The sequence below is a fragment of the Electrona antarctica genome (assembly GCF_951216825.1).
Source record: "Electrona antarctica genome assembly, chromosome: 3".
Taxonomy (NCBI): domain Eukaryota; kingdom Metazoa; phylum Chordata; class Actinopteri; order Myctophiformes; family Myctophidae; genus Electrona; species Electrona antarctica.
The window spans coordinates 39,216,675-39,242,131 of record NC_136808.1 but is presented as its reverse complement, the minus strand read 5'-3'; the positions used below and the strand labels follow the sequence as shown (position 1 = coordinate 39,242,131).

The 25,457-nt window shown below is 41.7% G+C and overlaps 2 protein-coding genes across 7 annotated transcripts in view; one reads left to right on the top strand and one right to left on the bottom strand.

The window, feature by feature from the left end:
* The window catches only part of itfg1 (integrin alpha FG-GAP repeat containing 1), a 185,994-nt gene extending 183,421 nt beyond the window's left edge, over nt 1–2,573 (bottom strand). Inside the window, exon 1 of the mRNA XM_079497974.1 lies at nt 2,332–2,573. Within this exon, the coding sequence (XP_079354100.1) occupies nt 2,332–2,509 (178 nt within the window). The 5' untranslated portion in view covers nt 2,510–2,573. The remainder of the gene's footprint in view (nt 1–2,331) is intronic.
* Nucleotides 2,574–3,034: 461 nt separating this feature from the next.
* The window catches only part of phkb (phosphorylase kinase, beta), a 153,396-nt gene continuing 130,973 nt past the window's right edge, over nt 3,035–25,457 (top strand). For 4 of the 6 annotated variants that reach the window (XM_079497973.1, XM_079497971.1, XM_079497972.1 and 1 more), the window contains exons 1-3: nt 3,041–3,149; nt 7,996–8,082; nt 21,521–21,659. In XM_079497973.1, coding sequence (XP_079354099.1) covers nt 3,086–3,149; nt 7,996–8,082; nt 21,521–21,659 — 290 coding nt within the window. In that variant the 5' untranslated portion in view covers nt 3,041–3,085. Of the gene's footprint in view, nt 3,150–5,226; nt 5,324–7,995; nt 8,083–21,520; nt 21,660–25,457 lie in introns of all 6 variants that reach the window. The other 2 variants (XM_079497969.1, XM_079497968.1) reach the window with 1 other exon arrangement.

Here is a 25,457-nt window from a genome sequence, read left to right as displayed (position 1 = left end):
CACTACTAAGGCAGCCTTGGGAACTATAACGGTTCCCAGGCCATGTGGCCCAAAGGACAGGAGCCCATACTATCTCCTGTTTCTGTAGTGTGAGGCGGCTTGATGTACAAGTGCATCTTCCAGCCATAATGCACTTATGCACAATTACACCACCTGGACATGATGCTATATGTCACAAAGACAATTGTAACCCTTGAAACTGAGTACCAAGCAGGGAGACATTCAGGTTCCCATTTTTATAGTATGTGGGATCGAGTTCAAACCCTGATATCTGGACGGACACCACAGGACCAGTTCAGATGGTTTCTCAGAGACTCAGCCATCTCTATAGCTCCAACCATCACCCACATAGTAAACCTCTCCATCAAACAGGGACAGGTCCCCCAAGATTTCAAACTGGCCAAAGTAACCCCCCTGCACAAGAAAGGGAGTAAATTAGACACCGGCAACTACCGCCCTATTTCTATTCTAAGCTCCATCTCGAAAGTGATGGAAAAAATTGTCTATGAACAGGTTGAAAAGTATCTTGCCACAAATAATGTACGAGTTCCAATCTGGCTTCAGAACATCCCACTCCACTGACACATGCCTCCTCTATTTGAGCGACCACATCAAACACGAGGTGGAGTGGATGCTGGCAAATTCTGCGGCATGGTAATGCTGGACCTCCAAAAGGCTTTTGACACTGTGAACCACTCCATACTGGTTAACAAGCTAAAAGCAATTGGTTTTGATAGCACATCAGTGAGCTGGATGCAATCCTACCTGGAGGGGAGAGAACAGATGGTGGAGGTGAACGGAACACCCCCCCCCCTCCCAGTGAGCTGTTCCACAAGGAAGCATACTAGGGCCTTTACTGTTCCTATATGTAAACGACATGACATCAGCTTGTGACTGCAACTTGTTCCTGTTCGCAGATGACTCAATACTGCTGGTCTCGGACAGGAACAAACTGCAGGTTGAAAAGGCCCTCAGCTCTGAATTTGGTAGAATCTGCACCTGGCTCGCTGATAACAAACTATCTTTACACCTGGGAAAAACTGAATCAATTCTCTTTGGATCAAAATAATAGTAATCTCAGCAAGGCAGATGGCTTCTTGGTTAGAGTGGGTGACAATTTGTCACACGAAAAGATGAAATGACCTACCTAGGTTCCATCCTGGAGCCGGCTAATCTTTCTGGTGATAAAATGGCCACCAACGTAATCAAAAAAGTCAACAAAAAGAACAAGATTCCTTTACAGGATCTCCTCACTGGTCAACAAAAACACCTTGAAGACCCTAACAGGAGACCTCGTACAAGGTTTCTTCGACTATGCATGCACATCTTGCACCTAAATTCTTTTCGCTCCCTATGCCACCAAAATGTGGAACGCCCTACCTACAGTCATTAAGACATGCGAATCCCTTGACTCCTTCAAACCAACCCTCTCAAAAGGCACCTACGGACGGCTGCAATTCGAAACTTGCCCCCTTAAAATCTGAATCCCACCCACCCACCTCTTTTTCCCCTCACTGTATATGTTTCTTTTCCCTTTTTACCTCCTTTATGATGAATTCCTGTTCTGTTCTTTGGCTATATATAAATGTATATTTATACGTATCTAAATGTTTTGATGAATTGAACAAGGTGGACCCTCTTGTAAACAAGTGTAATGCTTTATTGGGTCGTCCACTCACAGTTAACAGTCTTAGTTGTGCTTGAATTGTACTGTAATTCTGCACAGTTAATAAATATCAATCAATATCAATCTATCCTACCAGCAACACTAGCTACAATTTATAATGTAGGCATTTAGCAGTCTAGCAGACACTCTTAACCAGTGATTTACAATAAGTAATGGTGAACACACGCAGATGCAGAGATACTGCAGTCTTAGCTCTGGTCCATAGCTCTAATACCGTTGCAACGGCATTAGAGGCAGAGCTATGGTCCATATCTGCCTCTAGCCTAATGGTCCATAGCTCTGGTCCATAGCCTATGGACCAGAGTCCAGAGCTACTGTAGTCTGTAGTGTCTCAGAAAACTAGGATCACATAATAAAGCAAGAACCTATAGCATCAGTCAAATCAGAGTCTATAACATACATATACGATAGTCTTGATCCAAGGCTAGAGGGGATTTATCATCTGATGCCCCGAGTCTATACTTCCTGAATGACATGGCCATAACTCTTAGGGCAGCACTGCAGCAGATATTCTATGCATAGATAAATAACAACAACACTAAAGACAACAGGTGAACATGTTTACTGTTTGTCGTCACTATATTATTGTCACCATGTTGTCACTGTCAGTAGGCTATATTAAATGAAACCATTGAGTCCCTCACGTTCTCTGATGATGAAGATGTCGGTCTGTTTATCCGAGTTAAAGTCTCCGAATGCAGCCACCGTCCCGTAGTTCTCCTGCCCAAACAGGTCTGCCGTGACGTCCTGGAGAGCCCACGTACCGCATGGTAATACAAAATAGAACATAAAAGCCCCAAAATGAAGCTTCAACGTCCTCATCCTTCTGTCTGTGTAGTTACCTTCCTTCACAACAACACGAACTGGAATACTGCAGCTCAACGCTTTGCTTTGTGGCAGGTTTACACAAGATAACGAATAATTATAATTACAATGTTCACCAATAGTTCAGTTTAGACAGTGGTTAAATATCACATGTTACAACTTATTTATATTATTGATGGTGTAAGTGTGTGACGGTAACGGGAATCATAAATTAAACACACAACACAGGCACTCCCTTCCTCTTGTTACGACAGTGTCGCACTGCTCCTCGCTGCACAAGTGACAGTTCCGCGAGAACAAGATACCAAAGGATAGACCAGTGACGTCATAAACTATTGACATGAATAATGAATATTTCGTGTGTTTGGGTGTGTGTACTGTAGTGTGTCACGACTCGCGACTTCGAGCCTTTTGAATTATTTCCAACTAGTAAAAAAAAAAAAAAAAAAAAGTAAACCCCCGAAAGCGAAGTGTAAACGCCGATCCTTGGTCATGGCTCGTGACGTCACCGTTGCATCCTTGTTTGTGTTTGCATAATGTGTAGCTGCTACATTGTAGCAGGTCAGTGTCAACATGGCAAGCTTGGCTGATGTCGGCTGGAAACTCCTGGAATTCAAGGCTCGGTCTAAAAGATCAGGTTGGAACCATCATTTATCCCCTTGACAACATTATAAACACGCATGTTGGTTTGTGTGTGCGCAGGTGTGTGTTGTTGTGAGTGTGTTTGATTGTAACAGACATGGAAACATGCATGCTGCATGCATGGTGTTTGTTTACACATTGACAGGTGTTGTAGGCAGTGGTTCTCAGATTCAAACTTAAAAAATATACATCGAGGTCCCTTACGGGTCCATTTGGTTCCATTTGTCACATTCTCAGAGTTATAGACCTGTATAAAGGGTCTATCGAACCCTGAGGGTCCCTGACACAAATTTGAGAACCACTGCTCTATTGTAGAAAAGGGAACCAGCAAGCACTGGAAAGGTCAGAGTTTAGAGTGATGTTTTGCAGCTATTTTAAGAGCTTCAGAGAAAGCTGGCTTTGCTGCTGCACTGTCTATACTCTGTCATGTTTGTGTGCACATTGTGTGTTTTAAATGGAACCATATTGACATGTTCTTGGCCTATTGTTTTCGGATGTGGTCATGGTCAAGGTATACAGCCTAACTGATTGATTATTGATTGACTGTCAGACACAAACTCCAAATGATAGCATGTTAAAGTGGGAACACTTATTTCCAAAAAGATGTTTCTTTTAGGATTTGAAAACATGGCCTCCAAAACCTCTGCTGCTTTTTCATCTGCAATTATGTGTTTTATTTGCTGTACTTTAATGCAATTATCTAATCAATACAAGCATTTACCATAGCCGTCATCTATGTCGCCCTAGAATGGCTGCAGGAGGCAGGAGTGATCTAGGCCTGCAATAGCTGTGTGTAGCACACTATTCAAAGTAATAATAGGCAATGGTGGTAAAACTACTCACATTTTTATCAATACTGTAGTAAAAGTACAAAAGTATTGGAATCAAAACAAAAGTACCAAAAATATAAGGTGGCCATTATGCAGAATGTTCCTTTTCCCAGGTTTCAAATGTATAATGTATAAAAAGAATTGAAAATAGCCGAGCTACAAGCTCACACAGTGCCGCATTGTGACACGTTGTAAGCTTGTAGATCGGCTATTTTCAAATGGCCAAAGTGTATATAGGGCTGAAGTGGTTAATGTACAGTATGTTTTGTAATAATAATTCAAATCTACAAAAGTTACTAGTAACTTAAGTTTGCTAATAATATTGTAGTGGAGTAAAAAGTACAATATTTGACTGAGATGTAGTGGATTAAGATTAAAAGTATAACAAATTGGAAATACTCCAAAAAGTCCAAGTACATACAAATTGTATTTTTAAGAACAATACTTATGTACATTTATTCAGTTACTTTCCACCACTGGTAATAGGGCGACTTAGTAGAACAGGGCAGCCATGCCCATCGAGTTCAATGGAGAAGTGGCACCCTGTTCTATTCTGTTTCTCAAGCTTACAGTATATTATAGAATACATTTAATGTATGTAGTTACTACATAGTATAGTATCACAGCCATTCTAAGGCTATCGTTTATCATAATTGTAATTGTAAACCATTCTTCATCTAAAGTGATTAAAATCTGCTACTCTACAAACTGATTCCATAATAGCTGTTGTGTGTTATTACATGAAAACATTGTCTCCTCTTAAAAGCAGTTTGACTGTTATTTTATATCCCTATCTTCTGTTGTGCTTCTTTTTTTTAAATATTTAGCAATTCAATGAATTGTGTAAACATTAATTTAAAATGAATACAATGGGGGAGAAATAATTCATCAAATTCACAAAGTTTTCCTGTGATGGCATCAACAAAACCATTCAGTATTTTTTGTGAACATAATATAGCCTAATATAGTGGTTGTTGTACACCCAGTACCAACTAGTATAGCTACAGTCATTTAAATGTACTGTACACGGTAGTAATGTGTTTGCATTATTATTCATGCCAGCCACAACATGCATGGTAATTAAATATTCATATGTGTACATCCTTCTAATGAGAAACAAACTGTTCATCACTTGGGATTTCTTGCATGCTTTTTTTGTAATCTGCACACTTCATTCCAATTAATTGTTGATTCCTGCCTGTCTAAACTCAAACCCTGCTACTAACCCGTTCTTGTTAATAGAATTTTAATTTAGCTTGGAGACGATTAACTTCACCTTATGAGAACATGGCCAGCTCAGATGCAGAGCTTTCCAAACATCGAAAACTTCGTAGATTTGGTAAGTACCGGAAAGATTTCTGAGGGATCATCAGCCACGTCTGTATTAAATGACCTTTAACCACTGAACCACTTAACTACAGAAAAGTCTAAATTACAAAAATAGCCGACATATGAGCTCCCAACGCATCACAACACAGCTTGTGTAACGGACAGTATTCGAACCCTGGCCTCCCACCTGGAAAGCCAGCATCTTATCCACTACCCTAAAGGGGAATGATTTTTATTTATGTATTATTATTTTTATTTTTTTACTAGAATGCTTTAGTTTTATTACTAGAATGGCATGCCCAAAATTGGGAGGCCTGGGTTAAAGTGGTTCAATGGTTCTGAACAATGGTGATGGGTGAATCTATGAAGGACTTTCAATGACCGTCCGGCGTCCTATATCAATGGATGATTATCACTTTTCTCTAATATTCTGTAATATCTGTAAATCAACATTCATAGTTAATGCCCTTTATCTTTAGACGGACAGGGCTGTCCTCACTAAGATTGTGAAGAAGACATGAACATTATTTATTTGAATCTAGTATGAGGTTTATATTTTATTTTAAATAAATGTGACAATAGCACGTTAAATTATCCTATATGTGCAGTATGAAACCATAAAAGAGCCCATCTTGAATTAAAATGAAGGCAGCACTAATACAGTAGGTGATTATGTTTCTTTATTCATATTAATAGGGACTCGTATGTCACTCTATTAAAATTAGAGACTTGTCAGTCAGAATCAAATCAGTAACGATACCGCTTCAAAACAGCCAACAGTTCATATCATATTCACAAATTACAATATTGGACTTCCACTGTGTTCTTATTTCTTCTAAAGTCCTCCTTTGAAAAAAAAGAAGAAAGAAGTAGATTGTCTTTGTCCCCACAACTTTAAAAGCTGATGGAAATTATGCTAATTTGGGCGAGGACGTGAATGTTCTTGGTACCTGAGGTACTGACCCAAGGTCGAACCCATTAAAATGCAAATCTCACCCAAAGTTAAAAGTGTCTGAAAATAGAGGGGTTTCCCTTCAGACCCCCAACCCCCCCTCCATAGCTCTGAGGCACTGGAATATCCACTGGCCCGTCATTGTATTGGGTGGAAACCTTGTATGTCCAAAGGGGTTACTTTTCAGTAAATGAAAAAATATATAAAAAAAATCTGTCTGTTGCACAATATCGAATCTACAGGCTCACAACGCATGATGACACCGTGTGAGCTTGTAGATCGGCTATCTTATTTTGTGTGACACTCCTGTACGACGAAGTAGCCAAAGTAGGACATTCGTATCTGAAATAAGATATAAGGTTTCTGCCTGACACCAGCGATTTGAGTTCAGGTCCTGATGTGCGTGTCTCTTTGTGTGGTCTGTGCAGTAAGTGTTGCTCTCTCTGTGTGTGACTTTGCATTGACTTTGAGAAGACTAAATGCAACATGAAGCATGGTGATGATTGGTGATGATCAGGATCTTGTTGTGGAACGGTGCACCCAATCTAACATGATTCATAGTAGATCGGGTGCACCATTGATTCTGTAACACTGTGAAACCCTCCGTTCATTTGACAGTTGACACAGTGAGTGTACCGATGGAACCAAATTAACCTTCACGGGTCCATTTGGTTATTTTGCATCCATTGGGGATTTCAAAATGGATGATATACAAAATGTAGACATTTCGATTAGTTTTCATTAAACTCCTCAGTCCTCACCTCAGACATTTCTCCAAAGTCATGTGTAAGTAAGAAAGTAATTAATAATTTTGAGTAATGACTGTGGACAATTATACAGCACAGCACCAAATTAATATTTGGCGTATAGATTTAGTAGTTAAACATGCAATGGTGAATATATATAAATGTGCTACATTTTTTGTTTATAGTTTATGCTTATGCTTATAGCTCTGCTCTGCTGCTTTACTGGTAGTATACTTATTACTACTTATACTACCTTATTCACCATTTCACAACTATCCAAAAATGTAAAAGCAAGTCTTTTGAAAATAGCACATCTACAAGTTCACAACACATGTGAGCTTGTAGATCAGCGATTTTCAAATAGGCAAAGCATATAGCTAAGTAGTGGAGTAAAAGTAACGGTATTGAAAATTGGAAATACTCAAGTGAAGAAAAACAAAATGCCTCAAAACTGAATATACAGTAGCCTACTTGAGTAATCATACTTAGTTACTCTACACCAGTGGTTCTCAAAGTGGAGCCTGGGGACCACCAGGAATACTTGAGTGGGTCCAGAGCCTAATTTGTTAATATAGCATCACAATCATGTTAACCCTGTTATCCATTATTTTATACTTAATAGCAGAAAATAATAGCAGTTATACAAGCTCACATCGCATCACTTCATGCCACTCTGCGAGCGTGTACATCTGCTATTCTGTGGGGTCCCTGGCACTGCAAAAGCGTTTTCAGATGGGGGTCTGCGACCAAATATATTTCAATTTGGGGGTCCTTGGCATGAAAAAGTTTGAGAACCACTGCTTTACACCACTGGGATGAATCCAGTTGAAAGCCTTGTACCTTCCCTCATTGTTACACCTTCAATAAGCTTTCCCCCCATCCACTGTGCGTGGATGGGGGGAAGTACAGTGGATGGGGGGGAAGGTCAAGGAGGATGTTGGAACTAGATGCTCCTAACATTTTCTATGTGTCCCTCATCATTAGGGTCCATCTATGAACCTCTCAAGCTGTCCACTCTGCAGCGCGAGGATGAGCCTCTCTGGGAGAAATTGGACCGCCACTACAATGCCGGTAAGGAAATAAACTCACTTTTTGAAAGGCACAAAAAGATCCCTTTCCCACTTGACCTGAAAGCCGGAAATCTACTGGCAATGTCAGAAGCTAAGGAGGAGCACAGTGTGCCCAGAAGTTTGGGAGGGCTGTGGCGCGTTTAGGAGCTGGGTGCAAGAGTTAAAGTGAAAGTATGAAGAACAACATTCTGGTAGTACATGCTTGGCACATACTGTACAGTAATGGGGAAACCTGTAATGTCAAAAATCTGCTTGTAGATCTGCTATTTTTATCAGGCTTGTGTCTTGTTTTTTCAACCGTGTTGAAATGCAATTTAGATTAAGCATGTTATTGAAATTGATCATGCCAGGTCCATTGTTTACCCCGTATCCTATAGTACAATGTACAGATTTTGTTTTGATAGTATTTTGTTTAGAGTAGACTGATTGGTTCTATAGGTTTACCTGCAATCCTAGGCCGGGATAGAGGAGTTGAAGGTAGGCGTGGCCACAGTATGTGTGCATGATTACATTCAGTGTCAAATGACAGTAAAACATGTGAAAGTAAACGGTGCTCAAGGAATTCTTTTTTATATACAACAGTGATAAACTATTATCCTGTCTTAGTGTTTTCCCCCCTAATAAAGTTGTTTTATTTGTTTTCTCATGCCCTCCATGTAAAGCACATTTGATTTGAGTATTCATATATATACTGAAGACACTTCATATAGGCACTTGCTGCACTTGTTTATCTGTTGGATTTGGATATTAACTATTAAGTAGCCTTTGATTTAAAAAGACATAATGAAGTGACATTATTCCGGTAGAGTCTCAGCCCTGCGGTAGCTACTCGCCTTTAAGGCGTCTTGCTGGTTATTTTGTATTCATTTCATCAATGTGGTGCCTCCGTTTGTCTTCTTCCCTGTGTGTCCCTGTCCTTATACTATAGTAGAAAATAAAAAGAGGAAAAGAGCCCGGAACACCAGGCTCCACGCCAGTGATGGATGGTTTATTTCCACAGCATCCATTATTTAATTCAGCAACGTTAGCTATGTGTCGCTGTCTCGCCTTCAAGTCGATGTTCAGAGTTGTTCAGTGCACTGGTGTGCATGCAGCTAAAAATACTACTGATTCATGTATTCTAGCTACTTTATTAAGTTAATACCAGTGGTGTAGTATACTGTTATATGCAATATACGTAGCATGCCGTACCAAAGTTTTTGAAAACAAGTGCATAACGTCTGCTAATCATTTCATCCATTGACCACGCACGAGTGAGCGTATAGCCTTGTGTAATGTGTGCATGTCGTGCAGGTAATAATTATGGTCAGGTATACCGTCTGAAAAAACCTAGACTACAGCACTGGTTAATTGCAGGTCGCATTAACTATGAAATCGCCGTCTGTCTGTCTGTCAGTCAGTCAGTTGTTTGGTTGGTCACCCCCAGGCATGACCACTCGTGACATCACGTGTTATCATCAGATATGGAGATCCCTGATGTATGGAGATCCCTGATGTCATCAATATTGGCCAGCAACTCTATATCTGACCTCAAACCCTTAGATCTCCATATATGGCGCTGACCTGTTCTGACATTCCATATGTTGATCCTTCCCCATCCATCCTTCCTCTTCGATGTCTCCCTTTTGACTGATACCTGTCCATTTAAACTCTAGACGGGCCTGCCCCAAAGTTATTAGTAGAGTTCACAACAGGCCCGAAAATTAAGGTCTCTACAAATTAAGGCTCGCCCTAAAGGGCAAGGTCGCTTCTCGCCCTCAGGTGTCTTACTGGTAATACTAATCAAAACTCTAGTTTTCAGCAGAAGTAGGACAGGATTTGTGATTAGCCTGTGTTCAGCGACTGTCCCAGCGTTTCTGGGATGTCTGGTCGCCCTACATTTGATGCTGAATTTCTTAATAAAATAATTAATATAGATTGTCCTTTACATGTAAAAGTTGTATCTTAGGAGTCCCACTGCAACAGGCAGTGGGACAACAACACAACAAATACACGTACAGTATATGAATGCACAATTTACAAATCAACTAGATATTTATTCAGTGGAGCGCCACTCTCACAGAAGGCACGCACCAATAATTATATTAACCTATTCTGGGCGGGAACCCCAGAATGGAAGATTGTCTTCCAGAGCAAAACATGGAAGTACAGTATCATGAACTTGTATTTGCCACAGATCTTATTTCTGGCTTTAATAAAAAATAAAATAAATAAAAACAGCCAATGCAAAAATCCCATTTTCAAGGGAAGCAGGTGCTAACTGCCTGCTTTTGACAAGAGAAATATGTCACCCCTGGACCTCGCCATTGTCTTCAGCATCAGCTAAGCTGATGGAGAAGTGTCTGTTAGATTGCAATAGTTGTTAAATTGCCACACTGATGTGTTGTTCTTGCTTAATTGGTGTGTTCCGCGTCGGTCGTAAGTGCCAGCTGGGAACAAAAGACCCAACATTGTTATCGCTGTCGCCCAGGCCCGTGAGCCAATACCTGCTTTCTGTCAGCTGTCACAAAGAGCAGGGAATGGAGACCATGACAAATCTAACCAAGTAACAGCTTTCCCTTGTGACATTTTGTCATGAAGTAGCTAATAGGAATAGCATTCGTCTGTGTATGCTGTCAGTGGTGGAAAAACTATTATTGTGTTTTACTCAAGTTAAAGTAGCAATATCATGAAATACTTTTTACTTGAGGAAATGTATAGTAATGTATATAAGCTATAGAGCTGAAGTGGTTAATGTATGTTGTGTAATTACAATCAAGTGTAACTAGTAACAAACGTTTTCAAATAATTGTAGTAAAAGTACAATATTTGCCTCAGATGTATAGTGGAATAGAAGTAAGAATTAAAATGTGGAAATGCTCCAGTAAAAATAATACCTCAAATTGTATTTAAGTGCAGTGCATGTACATAGTTACTTTCCACCACTGACACCAATGGCATTAGTCTATGGATGCTTTATTGAGATAAGCGTGTTGGATGGCTACCCTTGTCTCATAGTTCCTCAATTCTACTTTCTCTTGCGCACTCGCTGAATGGGTGTGTGAGAGGCTCAATCTTTCTTCTCTCTCTATATTCTTTATCTCCATTCCCTCCCCTCCTCTTCTCTCCCTCTCTGGTTTTCTCATTTATGTGGTAATGCCTCCACACTCCATTGACTCAGTTGGACTCGGTTCCTTGATAAGTATGGTGGCAGAAGGCCATCACCCTACCGTCTGGATTACACCCATTAAGGGACGAGGAAAACAATAATTATATTTTCTCTCTCTCTCTTAGGATATGTTTGTGGGGAACATAATGTAATGCATTACCTTAACCACGTAAACCATAAATGCTTAGTTGTTCGATGAAAAGCGAATATAGCCGATCCACAAGCTCATAGTGTGTCGCATTGTGACGTGTTGTTGTAGATTAGCTATTTTGACTGTTGTACATTGGCTATTTTTACTGTAAACTGCATTTGTGGATTCTTTGTTTCCCTATACTATAGTCAAGTGTCAACTAAGTTGTTTGTCTTTCAGGCAGCGTGATTGTTAGATTCCGTTTGAGAGTGAGATGTGAGGGTTTTTTTCATCATGCTTTTTACATACCACACTGTCAGTGATTGTCTGTAGTAGGCTATAAGCTCTTCCTCTAGTTTTATTAAACCTTTTGCGTCATAAGATTATGAAGAGGTGGCTTTTTGTGAGTGTTATCTCTGATGTTATCCTAAAATACACTGGGTCTGACCACCGTTTACCGCGGAAGTTTTGCCTAGCCTAGCGGTCCGGGGCTTACGCACGTGACGTCATGAACGTCCGTCCACCTCCATGAACGTGCTGCAATTCCACATTTTACCAGTAGGTAGTGGCAGCTTCAACGTTGGATAGCCTTACTGGGGGCTTGGTCCAGACCCATTCAGATGGATTATTCCAACCAGCCCCGTCTGACCAGGGGGAGGCAGCATAGAGACAATTACTCCATGTTTTTTGTGAGGGTACCTACCCTTTGGAACACGGGGAGAACATGCAAACTCCACACATAAACGCCCTTTCGCCAGAAGAAGTACCACACTGAGAAACGAGATTTAACTGGCAGCTCAATCTCATTGTAACTAAAATATCCTATAGAAGTTCATAATTCTCTAATGCCATATTTAGCTGCTACGTCTGTGAAAGTCCTGTGCAACCTGCTAGCGTAGCCGCTAGCCTACTGCAGTAGTAACAGCACTGCTGGCTGTTGCTCTACTCCATCTAATCAGCACAACTGATGATAATTCTAATTAATCCAATCTCAAATCTTCTATTAACGGCTAGGTGTGCCGTCATGCTAATTTCAGCACGGCTGGAGAGCCTATTTCAACCAACTGCTTGTCAGAAGAACTACCTGTAGTAATGTTTCATTCCACTTTTATCTTTTTTTCTTCTGTTCGGAAGAAAAAGTACCACCCAGTATCCAGTATTCAACACTACACCAGTGGTACGCGTACCACAGGTTGAGAACTACTGGCCTAGCTATAATATGTCCAATACAGGGTCGACAGGTTTAATGTTGTTACTTTTGTGCAATTTATCTCTCTCTCTCTCTCTCTCTCTCTCTCTCTCTAGCTCTTTTCACAACCTCTTATCATGCTATATAGTCCTGGGTTCATTTCGGTGTGGTGATGAAATGGCCCATCTTAAGGAGCAGACTGTTTGCTCGTGAGACATTAGCTGTTGATTTAGTGGGACATTAACTTGATAGATGATGATAGGGCAGAACATAACTCCCAACAACAGTTGATTTGCATCCAGGGGAGCGGTGGCGTGGGTTTGGCCCTTTGAGACTGAATCATATTTGAGGCCATCATTGTTTCCTGCTGTGTGTCTTAATTAATTATATTAGTCCTCCTCGGTACTCTGCTCTCATAGAAGATTAAACTTCAAGTTGAGCACCAAGCAGCATGGCTATTAGATTGAATGAAACTAAACTCCTTTTTACTTCTAAAATTCCATTTGCCTGTATTTGAGATAAATTGTTGTGGTACAAATTCATTATTTACTGGGATTGAGGCAGCAGGGGACATTGAGAAAGACATTTTACAATTAAACACAGTGCCATCTTGTTAATAGAGAAGAAATATGTCATCATCCTTGCCAATATTGTATAGATACAGTGGCTATAGATAGATACATTCTGTGTGTGACAGTTTTGAAAAATAAACATCACCTAATTGTGCTACATAACACAAACTGTTTGCTTGAGACTCAAGATACAACAGAAAAGGCCTTTATGATTAAAATTAAATAAATAAAAGATAATATGTTACCGTGAGAATGTATAGGCAATGCCATAGTGCATAGCTACAGTATGTTCCCGATTGTGCCTCAACCTTCGCCCCAACCCCTACTGTAGATTTCAGGGCTGTAAAAATGCCTCTGAAAGTGATTTTGGTTTGTTGGATCCAGAACCAGTGTAAGCAGTAGCCAGCCACCTCCAGCTGGAAGGGGGACATAAAGTATCCAGTTGAGATGGATGAATTGTGGATGTCAAGCATGAAGGGACAAAGGACAGGCAGGCCAGTCTTAATCAATGAGCCGGTGCAAGAGGTCCGTGAAGCCGGTCGATCGGAACAGGAGACCGGCTTCATGATCATGAAGTCATTTGCCACTGGGAAGACAACAAACAGGGAATGGGGGGGGGGGGGGGGGGTGTTCTGGTTCTGTTACGAAGGCATGAATATAAGTTCTTAGCCACAACTGATTTCGGTTTTTTGGATGTGTTTCCCTTGCCATTCTCCAAAGGGATAATTATACTTGGTTGCATGCCGGTGTCACACACTGAACATGGCAGATCTATAAGCTCACAACGCGTCACACTTGTGAACTTTTAGATCACCTATTTTCAGTGCAATTCATGGCACGCCACCCATTCGAAATAGGCCGCATAACCCTAGCCATATGTGGCAGATAAACTTGAGCCCTACACAGTAATAATTATGAAAAAAAATTGTATTTGAATTGGTCAAACTATAGAATACATGTTCAGAAGTGTCTTCTATAAACACTAATGGTCTCAGATATTGCATAAAGACAAAGTTAAAAGCCTGGTTGGCTATATGTAGAATTGTCGGACAAGAACATGCATATAGAACGATAATACGTAAACATTCTAATTGTCTACTAGTAAACAGAGCACTGGAAGCTTACTTATAATTCTTGATGACTATTCTTGAGTGGTGCTCCACTCCAAGGAACAGCAATGTCCGATTGTCCGTCCCTCCCTATGTCTGTATGTCCCTATGTTTAGGGTACCAACAGGTGCCAAAGTGGCGCTGTTGAGCTAGGAACAGAGAGAGAGTGTTGCACTGTTGCCTGCTAATTACAATGTGGAGGGTGCGTGCATGCGAGAGGCGGAGAGAGAAAGAGAGAGAGGGAGAGAGAGAATACCACACCACACTTGTGTGAGAGAGAGCTAGTGTTGTCTGCTAATTCCCCCACACAGTAACTCTGTCATTTCTCAACCGTTTCGGACCCGGGGCGGTTTGCCGGAACCGGCCTGGCCACCTGGGTGCGTTCCTAGGGGGCTGGATGTTCCGGGCACCCCCGCCCCCCGGGGACCCCCACACGGTAACACTGTCATTTCTCGACCGTTTCCAACGCGGGCCAGCTCGCCGGAACCGGGCCGGCACCCTAGGCGCGTTCCTGTGCATCTGGAAGTTCCGGAACCCCTACGCGGAGTTGCACCACTCAGTTCACACGGGTGTGCTTTTTTATGTAGTTGATGTATTACCATGTGTTATTCTTGCTTACTGTAAAACGCTCTGGATTAAGAGCGTGTGATAAATGTCCAAATTGTAAAGGGGCGATCCTTTCACACTGTTTCACAGATTGGGACTTGAGTCTGTCAAAACAAATATGTTGTGTGATTTGTTTCTCCTTTAATCCATGTTAAGGACGGATGGGGGAGCTGCATGTAGATGTAGATGAGTCAATCTGGTTTTGGAATAAATTACTGAACAAGTTGCAGAATAAATGAATGAATTAGTTGCAGACGTCAGAGGAGTTGAAACAGGGTTATCGGGGAGTTAGAGTTTGTTTGAGGGTGGAGAACATTAGTTTAGGGATTCCCTTGACCTTTGGACGTTGAATTTGAATGGTAGGAATATTTGGCGGGTGGTGTGAGGTGGTTCTATATATTGTAAGTAATCAGAGTACTCTTCCATTTGTGCTCTCTTCTGTTATGTCTTGTAGGTTAATTATCTCCACAATGATATATATTGAAATTAACTATTTTTCTGCTGCTAGCTGGTAGCATAAATGTAGTTAACCTGTGCCACAGCCTGCGTCCACTTCAAGAGAATAATCTTTTTCCCCGCTGCAGCCCCATGCACACACTCACTGTAACCATTTGCTATCATTAGCATTAGCGCACACTGTTTACCTGTCGCCAGAAACGTTTACATGTCAGGAGCAATGCGAGACAAAGTCACAAATGACATCCGAAATTTGGATGGCTTGGATGGATCACCAAGATTCCGACTTATATGGAGGTTTGAAAATCCTGCTTCCACGGGCCACGGGCCCAATGAGCAAGTGTCCTCGTGCATTTCAGTCCAAGCACCCATAGGTGCAAGAAAATGTGGGTCTGAGGTTGTGAAGCCTTATTCTTATTCAGGGGGAACTTCCCCTTTTTTATTGGACATGATGTCCAACATGGCAAAGCTTTCACATAACAGCACTAATGTAGCTGTAGCCAAAATTATCCTACACCCAAAGGCACTGTCCTATTACTGGTGAACATATGAAACATGCCCACCGGAGCCTGAGGGATTGTGCGTGCGTGCGTGCGTACTACCTAAATTCCAAGATGAGCACTAATGTCTGTGTATTAATTAAATATAGGTTGATCAGACCATGTTGTTTGTGTCAGAAGGGGGGAGGGGTACAATATGGGTTATAAGCAGTGCGGTTCTGGACTGGTTTAAATGGAACGTACTCATGAAGAGTAATTGCATGTGTGTAAAAATCATGTATGCATCTTATTAACCATCTATTGTTAGAAAACCAGATGTCCTTGCAAGGACATTGTGAACACGCCTCAAAATAAATGCAATGTTTCCGTGTTGGAGTTGATGAAATGGGGTCATTTGATGTGTTTGACGTGTTGTGGTTGTTTTGATTGGGTTATATATGTTTTAAGATAAGACACACATTTTAATCTAAAGGTTAAGGAAAGGTCAATGGATAACCCTTTGCTCTCCGCAATGGAGGGGTGTGTGTGGGTGTGTGTGTGTGTGTGTGTGTGTGTGTGTGTGTGTGTGTGTGTGTGTGTGTGTGTGTGTGTGTGTGTGTGTGTGTGTGTGTGTGTGTGTGTGTGTGTGTGTGTGTGTGTGTGTGTGTGTGTGTGTGTGTGTGTGTGTGTGTGTGTGTGTGTGCGCCCGCTCAACGGTACCTGGGGGGACCAGCTGACAGGTTTATTAATTCTTAATTATCTCCGTTCTTTGTCTCACTACCTATGACACTGCCTCTTTCAACCCTTTGACCCACAAACCCGCCCCTCGACACACACACACACACACACACACACTATCTCTCTTTCCCTCTCTCTCTCTCTCAATCTCTTGTTTCCTTTGTTTCCCGCCGTAATAAATAGTGGTACAAAATGGATGGCCTCTTCATTAGACTGGTATAATGTGCTTTTGACAAATGATGTGCTCAGTTCAGACAGATTACTCATCAGTGGGAGGACCTCAGTAGAGGTGTGTTTGTGCGTGTTTGTGCGCGTGTGTGGGTATTGGTTGGGGGAGATAACTAATGTACCCCCAGGCCCTCTCTGCATACATTAACTTAAGAGCCAGAATCAGAACACATTAAGGTTTTTCATCACAATTTTTTCCTTCCTTCCTGACAGTGTGAAACATGAACTCAAACGAACTCGCTGCCTCTTAGTTGAGCTTGTCTGCTTAGCGCAGTTAATAGCATCCGTCATCCCAGTAAACATAAAGGTCTTAACACACTGGAGGCGTGATAGATTGAAACAACACGAATATTTCACACCAAACTATTCATATAGTTGATGCCTCCTTCATACAGGTTGATGCAGTTGTTTGCGGTGAAAAGATGGATTTTATTGTGTAGCCAGGTGGTGTCAAGGAAAACAAACAAAGGACTCAATAAAAGATAAAGAACCCTTAAATGTGTTGGATTGGAACAGTCTTTGTATTGAAACCAGGGGTGGGTTAGGTTACAACATGATTTACTTTTCAATGAAAATAACAAAAGCATCAAATGGCATTCAATAGAACGAAAATCAACAAATAACGAAACAAAATATATTCAATAAATGTTCAACTCAAAACCTTGGGCACAAATGGGGATATTATTAATTCAATTCACCACTCCTTTTGAAATAAAGCAAAATTGGTCTTTGAGAGTTCAGTTCAAACAAAACAAAGGGACACAGATCCTCCTGCTGTAGGGAATGGTTAAGAAAGATCCTTGATGATAATTAAGTGGTTGAAATCCTCGTTTTTATCCAAAAGTGTTTGAATTTTTCCTGTTGTCAGTGACAGTGTCTGGGTAATCTCGGCAGGCCTGCTTATGCAGTGAGTGAATTTGTTTTTAGAACATGCTCCAACTCGAGCCACTTAAATTATCAAAAAAAAAAAAAAGGTAAAAACAGTCCTGAGCAGGGAGATTGCCAGGTGTCAATCATCGTTAAGGGGTGATGGCCTGTTAATTATGCAATTATTCAATTAAGAGTCAATTGTGACTCTGGCCGTCACATTCCTCCCTCCATGGAGAAAGCCGACCAAGATTGAGGGAGGCGGGTCGTCACAGCACTCTCTGCCTTAGGTCGTGACCAGGCTTTTCTCTTTGCAGATGAGTAAGGCTGGGAACGAGGCTACCACCTTGGTGGTTGTGGGTTCAAATACACTGGGGTGCATCCGGCTTTTCCGAGCGTATACGAACACAATTGGCCCGTGTTCGGGGGGAGGGAGGCTGGTCGGGGGTTCTGATATGTGTCACTGCATGTACTCTGCATGGACTGGGGGCGAAGCCAGTCAGCAGGAAGGGTTGGATGAGAGGAATAAGATGAAGGCTCTCTAGGTCCTCCCGGTGTGGGCTCCTCACTATACGTTAACACAACAATGTGTGTGGGGAGGAATTCATTGGCATAACGGCTAAATTGGGGAGAAAAAAAGGGTAAAGAGCAACAACAAAAAAAGTCACCTGGTTCAAAGCCAAATATGTGACATAACAATGAGATACTGTAGTAGGTCGGCTGTCTTCCACAATTGTACAGTTGTATGGGCATGTAACCATATAGAGAAGTAGCACTTCTCCAAACTAACTCCAACTATTTATGTTTCTCTCTTTATGTATATGTGTTTATATACAATTGAATGTTACAGTGGCATATGTTTGGTTCCTTTATTTTCTGTGTTTTTTATGTACACAGGGTCCTATGTTTCCAGAGTCCTAATTCCCGCAGGGTCCCTATGTTATTGTTCAGTTTTATAGCTATCCACGATTTAACTTGCTAAGTTGATAGCATCATGGTCCATAGCTACGCCTACTGAAAGGCCACAACTGCACAAAAGAGTATGTCTTTACTCAAACTGTCTAAATAATATAACCCAAGTGTCTTTTATACTTTTATTGTCGTTTAACAAACATACATTTAAACACATGAACTAATTATCTAGGATTGGTTTAAGGGTTAGTTTTAACCCAGTTTAGGTTAGACGTTAGTTAGGTTCGTTTAGTTTCGTTTAGTGGTTCGTTTAGGTAAAAAACCTGTACAGATAAGACAGAGATACACATAGCATTTGTCAATTACAGGCAGGTTACAACACATGGATAACACATTATTCATTGATTATTAATAGTTTGCATTATGTATCAATAATTACCATTGGTCTAATGTGAGTTGTTGTTCATCATGTCCATGTGGTTACATGAGGTGTGGATTCTTCCTTGGTTGCTGAATCTAACCTATTGAAACTGGCGCAAGGCCATTTAAACCCTCTGTTTCCTTAGACCTGCCCTGTTGGGCAGGTTCACATCAGCTAACATTCAATTGGCTGCTGCACCATGGCCTTACTATTGGTTGAAAGACCAGGAAGTATTACCCCACTGACATGTGCTAGCCATGTCTGGCATGGGAGAAGCATGCTGGAGGGAGAAGTGGTTGAGGAACTCTTGTTTACACAACTTCTGGCTGTTCACCTCTTATCAGCACCCCCGTTGTGTGTGAGGCCTATTTGAGGAAGTTTCTCCGGCTTGCTTCATTATGGCAGTCCTTTGTCTGACTACTCCAAGTCTATACATTCAATCCATACATTACTGCTACATTACAATAATTAGACATTCAATGGATAATTACACTGAGGAGTTTTAGTAGACAAATATTGGTACATACAATAGTTACAAGCACTGACATTCTCTTAGAGGGAGACGGAGGTGTCACATTTCACACCTTCCTGTTAACTTGCTTTGCCAGCAGTAATGGTGACCTCTTGTCGGGTCAACTCTAGTATAGTACCTATTTAATATTGAACAATATCAATATCATGGATATTTCCACAGTTATCGTATTTAGTAGGGGAAGCGAAGAGTCTACTTTCACTTAAAACCCATGAAACATCCATATCCTTGGGAAATTGTTTGCAGAAAATAGCTTTTTCCGTTGACAAATTATGCAAACCATGCTGGGGCGACAGTGGCAGTGCCACTGAGAGAACGGCCACTTGGGAATTGGAGGATTTCCGGTTTGATTCCCGTCGTCCCGATGAGCATGTTGGTGCCCAGCATGGTTTCCTCTGCCATCAGTTTGTGAATGTGTGTTCTGTCAATGAATGAACGAATGGGTGAATGTAAGGCACATCATATTCATAAAGAAGGCACTGATATTAATGCACCAGTTTTACCATGGTTATGTATTGTATCATTGTGAGTTCTACAAAACTTGACAACCAGGCAGGCGTTCTTGACAGCATGGCTTTAAAACTGGTAAAGTGTGTCAAAGCGCGCCACTAGGCTTCGTACGTTGACAATCTATCTGTGGTGCCATGTCTCCGGTAGGAGACTCAAAGAGTCTCCATTGAGTCTCCTCTGCTGGTCATCAAATTATTGGCTTAGGAATGTGACAAAAACAAATAAATCTCCATGAATTCAAGGCTTCATGGGGTGTGTAACTGATAGAAAGTACACCATACTTTGGGTGAACTATCCCTTTAACCACACCTACACTTGATTGAACATGGGCCTGTCCCGATTGAATAAACATTTCTCAGATTGGGGCAAAAAATTACATTTTGCTGTGTTGGCTATTTCACTTTCACTTACGCACAGAAAATGGTGTTTAAAAAAAGACGCAGTTACCAAAATATAGGAATTCATAGATGTATCCTGCAGCCTGCAGGCCTGAGAATAAAGTTTTAAACTTGATGCAACAGAGACCACTAAGCACTTATTGAGCTGCAGTGGTTGTTGGGCAGAAACCTTGTTTCTCCATTTTTCAACTATAAATAATATGCTTTTTCTTTTTTTTAATGGATGCCCTACTTCATCATCATACAAGAGTGTTGCACAAAAGTAGTGAATATTGTGAACATCACTGATATCGTGATATGGACACAGACCCCCCATCCGAACATATTTTGTTCAAGATGTTCATAGCTCATAGCTCACAATGTGTCACACACAGTACGTTTTGATCTACCGGGCCGCCCCGGGCAGATCCTCATCAACGGACACCAAAGTTAACTTTGTGAATAAATCGTAACGTGAATAAATGAGGCTATGAGTATGGCATAATAAACACATAATCGCCTGGCGTTCATCGTTGCAAAGTTTTTAAAACTCGGGGCTTGTTGGATAAGGCCTCAACTACAGCATTGGGCTGATTAGGGCTAATGCCCATTAAAATCAATTATGTATGTAGCCTGTGGCAGTGGTTCTCAAAGTTTTGGCTCAAGGCCCTTTAATTTAGTTTTTCAATCACAGCACCCCTTAATGTCACTGTTACTTTACAGCACCTTTGTCACATTACCATTAATCTTCCCCACTAAGCTACAGTATGTCACGAGGAAAACTTGAGAGAAGATCCGTTTGCATTAGGATAGATTTAAAATAACTACTTGACATTGAGCTACTTGAACCTCAGAATCTCCAAATGCCAGAGATTTGGTGTGGATCGAAAAAGAACACACCGCCGTGCAGTGTCACTCTGGTCTGTTTTAGTAAGTATAGAGGGTCTAGGTGGAATTCCAAATATCCAATTATTTGGCAGCACCCTTGGAATTGTGTCACAGCACCCTACGGTGTCACGGCACCCACTTTAAGAAATGCTGATGTAGCCTATGATGATTTGAAACAGTGAATGAAGGGGGGGGGAAATGTTTGTGTGGACACAGCACCTTTTATATTTTGAAGTATTTATTTTCACCGTACCTTCTGTCTCTGCTCTCTCTATAGTGAAGACCACTATTCTGAACTACCAGAGCCCCACCACCGGCTTGTTCCCTGTCAAGACCCACACCTCCTGCAAGGAGGCCAAGGTCAGGGACTGTCTGTACTGCGCTGCTGGGGCCTGGGCTCTGGCCCTGGCCTACAGGTGAGTGTACACACATGGAGTAAAGTTCTCAGTCGCCACGACTGATTTCAGTTATTTGGATTCCATAGAATTAGAACATTTGAAGAGGTCAAACTAGCAATATGTTCCAAAGCATCTTCCATAAAACCCTAATGGTCTCGGATATTTCATAAAAGCAAAGGTTAAAAGACACAATCAATTATGTGTTCACCTGGTTTTCAGTACTGTGTGTAGAACATCTGGAACGATATTAGTTCACATGATGCAATTTTATCCACACAGTAGAGGTATATGTAGGACACAGACACATCAGCCTACTTTATTGGCTTATTACTTAATATGTAATTATTTGGAAGACTATTGAACTGATAAGGGACACACTGAGAAATCAAACAAGTGGACCATAGTCTGCCCGGAAAAGTCCAAACTTGGTCCGCTACCAAGTGAACCATGGTCCGGTTTGTTACAGGTGTGTAATGAACTTTATAGAGTAACAAAATAGAGTGCATTGTGCAGTGTGTCCATTGAACAACAATATATGGAAAATAAACCACTACTCGTGTAAATAACAATAATTCAATGGTGTAACTCATAGAATACTTAACACGCCTGCCGTGGTAAGCGGTCCGATAGGTGGTAAAAAAACCAATTAATCAATTGTGTTCCGGCTTTGATCAAAAACACCCTTTAATGTTATTTAATTTTATCATTAAATCTTAATTTTTGTATTATTTGTGCCTATATATTGCAATATCCTCACTGTCCACCAGTGGGGCCCCGCCCACAGGTTGTGAAACACTTCTACAGTACACAGAGGTACAGCACACATACACATGCTCGCGCATGCACACACAAAGGCACACGGAGCCAGCCTGTCCCTGTGTAGTTTGATGGAAAACACAGTGGGCCATTGTTTCAAATCACCGAACAGGCACTTTTCATTAAGTGTCCTTGATTCCATCTCTCAGAAACTGTGTTAGCAACACGCTGAGAAAAAACTAGTTTCTTGGGGGGAAAAAAGGCATTCTCAACAAAATGAGGTGCAGGGTTAAATCACTCTGCCCACCACCACTGGGCCTCGGTTCTGTCTAGGGTGCCTCAGGCTTTTGGACGGGCGCTCCAACCAACACGGTTGGTCGGTGTCCGTGGGTGGGTCGGTGTCCGTGGGTGGGAAGCTGTCAGGGGACTCTGCACTTTGTCACTGCACCACAGTGACTCCTTCTGGTTGGATCAGACATAACCACTCTCTGTGAGCAGCTTGTTAAACAATCTGGAGATGGATCGGCAATTCGGCAGTGGGTGTTCAGATCAGGTAAGAAAAACAAATGGAATTAATTTGGATGTTTCATTCATTCATGCATAATTAGATCACTGAATTTACAAATGTATTATTATTATTAGTAGTAGTAGTAGTACAACAGTGTAGAGGGGCGACTGTGGCTCAAGAGGTAGAGCAGGTCGTCCAATGATCCATGGGTCGGCGGTTCGAATCCCGGCTCCTCCTGTCTACATGTCGAAGTGTCCTTGGGCAAGACACTGAACCCCAAATTGCTCCCTATGTGCTGGTTGGTACCTTGCATGGCTTCCGCCGCAATCGGTGTATGAATGTGTGTGTGAATGGGTGAATGTAATGCACAATCTATGTAAAGCGCCTTGGATAAAGGCGCTATATAAATGCACCATTTACCATTTACCATTTAACAGTAGTATTATTAGTATTATTTAAAAGCTCAATGCACAATTTGAAAATAGGCTTATAGCAACAATGTTTGGCACTTACTTCGTGACATAATGCATACTTGCCTTGGTCATTTGTTATGTTTTTGGTCTCCTGTTTTTTCTTAACCACAGTGTAATTCAGATAGTATATTGTTGGTTTACTTATGCTCCTAGTTTACTGAGGCACTACACTGTCTATCTGCATTCTATATGTATGTGTTTACCTTCCTATTGTAAGTTGCTCTGGATAAGAGATGCCTAAATTGTACATTTTCTATGCTACTGTATGTACTTTGTCGTAAAATAATAAATAGCTTATATGCAAGTAAACAATGAATTGCACTGTGATGTGCAGTCAAATGTAAATGTACTTTTTTGTGTTTTTTTCTTTTTTTGATAATACCCTATAATGACATGCCCAAAATGTGGGCGCCAGGCTGAAAGTGGTTGGTAACGTTTGATACTTGACTTTATTTTGTTTTGTTTTTGTCTCATTGTTTTGAGTCAGTGTCAGTTTTGTGTTGTAACATACAGCATCTCAGCTGCTGTAGGCATTCATGGAAAATATGTGCAAGACCTCTACACCTCTAATACCAAGCTTGTGTTGTTCAGCCAGACACCGAGGGCCCTGTCCCTGGAACCACTTGTAAGAGGCCTCTGACATGGCAACCATCTGAAGCTGAAGAGCGTGAGTGGAATTGATCTGTGGCTAGCCACGTTGAAGGAGAGAGCATGCTGAGTGATAAGAGTGATAACCACTAGGGTTGCCAACTGTCCCTTGAAATGCAGAATTGTCCCTGAGGCGTTCCAGGTGGTCCCACTATCCAGCTAAATGATGGAGAGTTCTTATTAGATCTAAAATGGTAAAATGAAACCAAATGTTTTGTTTCATTTTACACTCTCAAGAGTTAAATTATTGTTAAACACCTGCACCATGGCTACTTACAAGAACTAAATATTGTAATCCAATTCTTATTTTGATTAACGTTTGCCTGTTATCTCTCCTATGATACCACATCAATACAGCATGGAATTGTGCACAAAATCTTATCCAACTACAACAAAATATTCTTTAGTTTTGGATCTGAGAGGCTAAATCTCATCAAATGGTGGTCCGTGGCTCAAATGCTGAATAAATGATGGACCTTGACGTGAAATGTGTTGAGAACCACTGTATAAGAAGATCCCACAGCAGTCTGCATAAGAAGATGGGGCCGGCAGGAAGCCTTACTGACAGAACGCCAACAGGCAGCAGTCTGCATAAGAAGATGGGGCCGGCAGGAAGCTTTACTGACAGAACGCCAACAGGCAGCAGTCTGCATAAGAAGATGGGGCCGGCAGGAAGCTTTACTGACAGAACGCCAACAGGCAGCAGTCTGCATAAGAAGATGGGGCCGGCAGGAAGCCTTACTGACAGAACGCCAACAGGCAGCAGTCTGCATAAGAAGATGGGGCCGGCAGGAAGCTTTACTGACAGAACGCCAACAGGCAGCAGTCTGCATAAGAAGATGGGGCCGGCAGGAAGCCTTACTGACAGAACGCCAACAGGCAGCAGTCTGCATAAGAAGATGGGGCCGGCAGGAAGCCTTACTGACAGAACGCCAACAGGCAGCAGTCTGCATAAGAAGATGGGGCCGGCAGGAAGCCTTACTGACAGAACGCCAACAGGCAGCAGTCTGCATAAGAAGATGGGGCCGGCAGGAAGCCTTACTGACAGAACGCCAACAGGCAGCAGTCTGCATAAGAAGATGGGGCCGGCAGGAAGCCTTACTGACAGAACGCCAACAGGCAGCAGTCTGCTGGAGGAGCAGGTACAGTATGGCTGCCAGCCATCTGGCACAGCTCAGGAGAGCAGAACGCAGATGGCTGAGGAGAGGAGAAGAGGGCAAGGCTGAGCGATAACGGCAAAGCAGTGAGAGCGGGCCCTTGAGAAAACTGGTCCAGGCAGAGGAAAAAAAGATAAGGACAGACCCCTCTAGCCTGGGGGTGTGGTTGACAGGGCTAAAGCAGAGGATACTCTTTCATAATCACATGTATTTTTTTCTTATTCTTTGTTTTTCACATTTTAACGTCTGGCACAGATTGGATTTGGACGGTAGT